Source organism: Trifolium pratense, linkage group LG7, assembly GCF_020283565.1.
Source record: "Trifolium pratense cultivar HEN17-A07 linkage group LG7, ARS_RC_1.1, whole genome shotgun sequence".
NCBI lineage: Eukaryota > Viridiplantae > Streptophyta > Magnoliopsida > Fabales > Fabaceae > Trifolium > Trifolium pratense.
In genome coordinates this window covers 35,905,959-35,913,314 of record NC_060065.1, presented here as the reverse complement: position 1 = coordinate 35,913,314, position 7,356 = coordinate 35,905,959, and the positions used below count along the sequence as shown (strand labels likewise).

Sequence of the window (7,356 nt, the reverse complement as noted above, 5' to 3'; positions counted from 1 at the left end):
ATGCAGGCGGTGGAGAGAGATCGAGGGAGAGAAAAAGAGAGAGAGATTGAATCCAGTGTGATAAGGAACATTTAGATCTAATGGTCAGTGGTACACCGGTGAGGGACTTAATTGAGTCCCTCTTAAACCATTAGCCATGGCACAAACTACAGAGGAAAAATATGATGAAAAAGTTCCATTCTACAAGCTCTTCAGTTTTGCTGATAAACTTGATGTAACATTGATGATTATTGGTGTCATTTGTGCCGTGGCTAATGGTTTGTCTCGACCTCTCATGGCACTCATTTTTGGGAAACTCATCAACACCTTTGGCTCAACCGGTCCATCAAACATTGTCCATGAAGTGTCTAAGGTATTTATAATTATACAACTTCAAACTTACGCACACATATTGCACGCAGTTAGCACATCAGTGATCGTTGAATTGAGACTGAATGGTATTTCAAGTTCAATATTTTAGCTTGCAAATTAACTTATATATACTTTGAATTTCAGGTCGCGTTATTATTTGTTTACCTTGGTATTGGCTGTGGAATAGCATTATTTCTACGTAAGAGGACAATTTTTTTTTTTTCTGAAAAATTGTTATTAATTAGACTTCAAATGGATTTGAACTGTCCCTTAAGATTATATGGTCAAACTTTTACCACTGAACTGATATCTTATCGACTTTTTTCTATTTAATTATTTTTTGTTTGATGCTGCAGAGGTAACATGTTGGATGGTGACAGGAGAAAGACAAGCCACACGAATTCGTGGCTTGTACTTGAAAACTATATTAAAGCAAGAAATTTCTTACTTTGATACTGAAGCAACAAGTGGAGAAGTTATTGGAAGAATGTCTGAAAATACCATTCTCATTCAAGATGCCATATCAGAAAAGGTAAGCTTCTTTCTTGTATGACAAGTTAGTGCATGAAGTTATTGGCCTAAGTTTTAGTGATCACAAAATTAGAAATTAGAAAATAAAAGGAAGTTACATGAAGTTATTTGATTGCAGGTTGGGAAGTTTATACAAATTATTTCATATTTTTTGGGTGGATATGTGATTGCCTTTACAAAAGGGTGGGAACTCAGTCTTGTTTTACTCGCATGCGTTCCTTGTTTTATCATTATTGGTGGATTTATGTCAATGATGATGGCGAGAATGTCAATTCGTGGACAAATTGCTTATTCAGAAGCTGGAGCTGTTGTAGAACAAACAGTTGGAGCCATTAGAACAGTAAGACAAAAATTTGTTAAATTAATTGTTGCAGGAAACTTAATTAGCATATAGTCATTGACATGAAAATTTTATGATATTTAATCAGGTAGCTTCTTTTACTGGTGAGGAAAAAGCAATTGAGAAGTACCATAAGAAGTTAAAAATTGCTTATTATAGTACAGTTCAACAAGGGTTAGCATCAGGGACAGGAATGGGATTACTTTTGCTTATTGTGATTGGCACCAATGCACTTGCTATGTGGTATGGTTCCAAATTGATCATTGCGAAAGGATATAATGGTGGACATGTCTTCAATATAATCATATCAATTAATACTGGTGGAATATTAATGTAAGTAAGACATCGTTTCGACTTTTTCTCTTCTACTATGTAGAGAGATTATTCTGTACTAAAAAGTCTATTTAACAACCGATTTTGTGATAGAAATATTTCACTTTCTCTAGAAACTGATTTTCTAAATTGTTTGCTATATCAGTCTCTAAATCTTCTGCTAAATGATTTCGTGATTGATTTAGAGACCAATTTGAAATATGTTGTTAAACTACTAGTTGCTAATGTTAGGGGATGTTTTGACATTTTCAGTCTGTAAATTGGCTTCTAAATGAGTTTATGATTGATTTTAGGTCCCTTGGTCAAGCAACACCAATCCTAAATGCATTTACAACTGGCAAAGTAGCAGCATATAAGATGTTTGAGACAATTAAAAGAAAACCAAAAATTGATGCATATGACACAAGTGGTACTGTCTTGGAAAACATAAAGGGAGATATTGAACTCAAGGATGTTTACTTTAGATACCCTACAAGACCAGATGTGCATATATTTTCTGGATTCTCATTCTATATTCCAAGTGGCACAACTGCTGCTTTTGTTGGTCAAAGTGGTAGTGGAAAGTCAACTATAATTAATTTATTAGAAAGATTCTATGATCCTGAAGCTGGAGAAGTGCTTATAGATGATGTCAACTTGAAGAATTTTCAAGTTAGATGGATAAGAGAACAGATTGGGCTTGTTTGTCAAGAACCTGTCTTGTTTACCGCTAGTATCAAGGAGAACATAGCATACGGGAAAGAAGGTGCAAGTGACGAGGAGATAACAACGGCAATAACACTTGCCAATGCCAAAATATTCATTGATCAACTCCCTCAGGTATAACAATTTCTTTTGTTCAGGATATAATAAGTATAGACACTCTTATGCTATGAAGTACCGACACAGACACAAATATTGGACTTGACATGGACACTAACACATAGACACTGATGATGTTTTGAGAAAATAGAAGTGATTGAATGTAACCACATACATCAGTGTCGTGTCAGAGTTGAATACCAGACACACATTCAATCGAGAGTATCGATACTACATAGTTCGGATTTTTTTGAAGCTAATGAATTGGTCATTTTTGGTTGCAGGGTCTTGATACAATGGTAGGTCATGGAACTCAACTTTCTGGTGGACAAATACAAAGAATTGCAATTGCAAGGGCAATATTGAAGAATCCAAGAATTCTTCTTCTTGATGAAGCTACTAGTGCATTGGATGCTGAGTCTGAAAGTGTTGTTCAAGAAGCATTGGAAAAAGTAATGTCACAAAAGACCACCGTAGTTGTTGCACATCGTTTAATAACTATTAGAAATGCTGACATCATAGCAGTGGTTCATCAGGGAAAAATTGTGGAAAAAGGTTATAAAATTGAACTGTTCTACTTGCTTTTATCAATAAATAATAGTTTACACCTCAATAATATATCATATGATTTTAGATTTATTTAAAAAATTTCATTCAGAATTTAATGGTTCGGTTCAATGTTACTGAACTGTTGTAGCGGTTCAATTTTACCGAAATGTTTGAACGGTGCAGGTGTAACACTAAATTTGATCACTCCTTATATTATTATTAATCAATTTTGCATTTTTCCTTTATATAGGCATTCATGATGAGTTAATCAAGGATCCTTTTGGTGCTTATTCTCAGCTTATTAGTCTACAAGAAGGATCCGAGGAAGCAAAAGAAAGCCATAATTCTGAAACAGACGAGTCGAAGAACAGTTTCAATTTAGATAGTCATGTGACTAGAACATCCTTTGCAAAATCAATAAGCCAAGGTTCATCTAGAACTAATGATGATGTTGAAAGTAGTGAACTTGATAACGTGAAGGGCCAAAAAGTTTCTATTAAACGTTTGGCAAAGTTGAATAAGCCCGAGGTTCCTGTCTTACTACTTGGATCCATAGCGGCAGCAGTACATGGTGTTATTTTTCCTATGGCTGCCCTATTTCTTTCATTAGCTGTTAATACTTTCTATGAACCTCCTGAGAAACTTAGAAAAGATTCTGAGTTTTGGTCACTTTTATCTCTTGGTTTGGGTTTTATAACTCTAGTGGCTATACCAGTGCAGAACTACTTATTTGGAATTGCTGGTGGAAAACTTATAGAAAGAATTCGATCATTGACATTTAATAAGGTCGTGCACCAAGAAATCAGTTGGTTTGACCACCCTTCAAATTCAAGGTGTGTTATGATCATATTTACTTTCAATTGTGAAAGAGTGAATTCTCGAGTTGGTTCATAAAAATTTAAGGTTCTAACAAGTAGGTCCAAGAAATTAAGGGTATGTTTGGAAGTAGGGTTTTCTAGAGTTTTGGATTGTGTGCAGTGTGTCTGCATGCAGTCAACCACACCTGTCTGATCTCGATCGGGCGATCCATATGTGGCTAACTACGTGCAGTCACACGGTCACGGGGTTATGAAATTACAAATATACACATTCATTGTCACATGTTATTTCTTTGAACTCATATAACTTATACTCCAAGAAATGAATATACCTTGCAGTGAGGCAGTTTGTGCAAGGTTAGCTACTGATGCTTCAACTGTGAGAAATCTTGTCGGTGACACATTAGCCCTCATGGTGCAAAACATAGCAACAGTTACAGCGGGACTAGTTTTAGCATTTACTGCTAATTGGATTCTATCTTTTGTGGTTCTATCCGTGTCATCATTGTTGCTCATACACGAATACATTAAAACCAAGTTTCTAAAAGGATTCAGTGCAGAGGCAAAGGTTGGCCTACTGAACATATCTTTTGTCGATTCCATCAATATAAATATATACATGTATTCTTGTGAATTATCTGTCATAGTTTGGATAATTCACAAAGAAGCAGTTCGGTTTATAAAATTGTAGTTCGATTTTCTGTATGTGCAGTTATGGTTCACTTCGAAACTACAGAACTGGTGCATTGAACCTTTATACCAGTTTAGTTCAAGACGAACCACTAATGGCTTAATTCAGTTTTACATAATTGTTGTAACGGTTCAGTTCGATTTGGTTTAGTTTTCCTTCTTTCACCGAACCATGAACAGTCCTAATTGTGCATATAACAAGAGCCTTTCGCTTTTTATAGGTGAAGTATGAAGAGGCAAGTAAAGTGGCAAATGATGCTGTTGGGAGCATCAGAACCGTTGCATCATTTTGTGCGGAAGAAAAAATGATGGAAATGTACCAGAAAAAATGTTCAGCTCCAGAAAAACAAGGTGTTAGGTTAGGGCTTATTAGTGGTATAGGATTAGGTTTCTCTTACTTTGCTCTATACTGCACAATTGCTTTCTATTTCTACGTAGGATCCATTCTTGTGCACCACGGGAAAGCAACTTTTGGAGAGGTTTTCAAGGTACAAAATACAACACTTTATGTTCCGCCTTTAGGCCCTTTGGATAAACACCATTAGGTACAATACAACGCTTATTGCGTAAGACTTCCCATATAAGTATTAATGTATAAGCTATTCCTATAACATAAATTAAAATAAAATGAAGTCAAACAGTTATAAGCTGTTTTCAAAATCTATCCATCAGAGGATATGAAAATAAGCTGAAAACAACTTATGAAGATGTCATAAATTATTTCCATAAGCATTCGCAAACAGTATATAAGTTCAAATAAGCTATATGGTGCTTATTTGGTTCTTACTCAATGTTTTGTGCAGGTTTACTTTTGTTTAACAGTTACAGTAGTAAGTGTTTCAAAGACACTAGCTGTAGCACCAGATACCAACAAGGCTAGAGATTCAACAGCTTCAATGTTTGAAATTCTTGATAGTAAACCAACAATTGACTCAAGTAATAATGACGGTACGATACTAGAAACTGTGAAAGGTGATATTGAACTTCAACAAATCAAATTTAGATACCCAACAAGGCCTAATGTTCAAATTTTCCAAGATTTGTGTCTAAGCATCCCAGCCGAAAAGGTAATCAATAACAAATTTAGTAATCTCATAAGACTTCAATTCATATACACTGTTCATATAAATGTTTTTATACGGACAATTGGGACTGCTAGAGGAAAAAGCCAAACTGCATAAGAAAAATAGAATTCTGGCTGACAGTTCACGAACAGAACTAAACCAATTCGGTTTAACACTTTTTACACGTATGATCAGTAACACTTTTTACACTGAGAGTATATCAAAATTAAATTCACCACAGTGTTAATATATTTATATACAGACTGTTGCTTTGGTTGGAGAAAGTGGCTGTGGAAAATCAACAATTATAAGTCTCTTAGAGAGATTTTATAACCCTGATTCTGGACATATATTACTAGATGGAGTGAATATTAAAATGTTTAGACTAAGCTGGTTAAGACAACAAATGGGTTTGGTTGGTCAAGAGCCTATTCTTTTCAATGAAAGCATTCGCGCCAACATAGCTTATGGAAAAAAAGGAAGTACTGCAACAGAAGATGAAATAATTGCAGTAGCAAAAGCAGCAAATGCACACAACTTCATAAGTTCTCTTCCAAATGGTTACGAAACATTGGTCGGCGAAAGTGGCACACATTTATCAGGTGGACAAAAGCAACGTATAGCAATTGCAAGAGCCATATTGAAAGATCCCAAAATACTTTTATTTGATGAAGCAACAAGTGCACTTGATGACGAGTCAGAACTCATAGTTCAAGAGGCTTTAGATAGAGTGAGTGTTAGTAGAACTACTGTTGTTGTGGCTCACCGTCTTGAGACGACTAAAGGTGCTGATATTATAGCTGTAGTGAAAAATGGAGTGATTGCTGAAAATGGTAGACATGATTTGCTGATGAATATTGATGGTGGAGTTTATGCTTCATTGGTTGCTCTTCATATTAGTGCATCATAGATTTATACTTATTTGCAAATATTTTGCATATAAATGGATAGTGTACCAGCTTTGATTGTATGAAATTTTGTTGCCGGATCATTTGTGATCATTATATATGATCTAATCTAAGTTGAGAGAAAAAATAATCTTTGACATGTTTATTCATTTTGATCATTCTATACAGAGATGATTATTGAAAATAATATCTCTTCATTAATCAGGTGCACTTTTATATGAATACATTGTTGTATTGTTATACTATGATATTTGTGATTTTGTTCAGTTAGCAGTTATATGACAAGTTGACTAATCATTTTATAAGGAACTTTTCATGAATTTTGATAGAGGGATCCCTTTAATCAGATATGAACTGTATGTAATGGTTGCATTGCTCTAGCATAGTTAATAATGATGATTGATTAACAAATTGGCAATGCTAATTACCTTCATCCTTTTGCTATTAAGATTTAGGAGTTGAAACCTCTGCAAAAATTAAAATGCTATGAAATTCCAAATTTGATTTCATATTTGTCAATTGAATTCAAACATCTCAGATAAATAAACAAATAAATAAATGAAAGACTCATTCAAGTTTGGATCAAATTTTCTTAAAACTAAAATGAAGAAATCAATATCAATATCTTTTTACAATTAGATTCTAGTTTTACCACTACCTCTAAGAAGTTAAAAATGATTGATTACTCAACAGAAATAACAAAACCAGTTCTACCAATTCCTAAAATCATTTCAGCTTGCAATCTGCCTCAAACAAACCCTTTCTATGTCTTCTTGGTCTCTGCATTTTGCCCTAGATATAACTTTGATTCTTCCATCATAGAAGAGGTTTTTTTATGAACACATCATACTGCTGTTTAAGGATCGTCCATATATACTGCAGTCTGAATAGATCCTAATACACAAATCAAAATGTTTATATTTAGAGTCGGAAAAGTAACAAAACTCGCGAATAAGAACTAAATGAAGAAA

The 7,356-nt window shown here is 34.3% G+C and overlaps 1 protein-coding gene across 1 annotated transcript; it reads left to right on the top strand.

The window, feature by feature from the left end:
* LOC123898022 (ABC transporter B family member 9-like) lies at nucleotides 1-6,498 on the top strand. Its single transcript, XM_045948865.1, has 12 exons — nucleotides 1-352; nucleotides 496-550; nucleotides 708-883; nucleotides 1,001-1,222; nucleotides 1,311-1,555; nucleotides 1,849-2,374; nucleotides 2,641-2,911; nucleotides 3,156-3,738; nucleotides 4,063-4,291; nucleotides 4,635-4,901; nucleotides 5,217-5,531; nucleotides 5,740-6,498. Exons 1-12 carry the CDS (start codon nucleotides 137-139, stop codon nucleotides 6,385-6,387), a joined length of 3,753 nt encoding a protein of 1,250 aa, XP_045804821.1. The 5' UTR covers nucleotides 1-136; the 3' UTR covers nucleotides 6,388-6,498.
* Nucleotides 6,499-7,356: the final 858 nt, after the last annotated feature.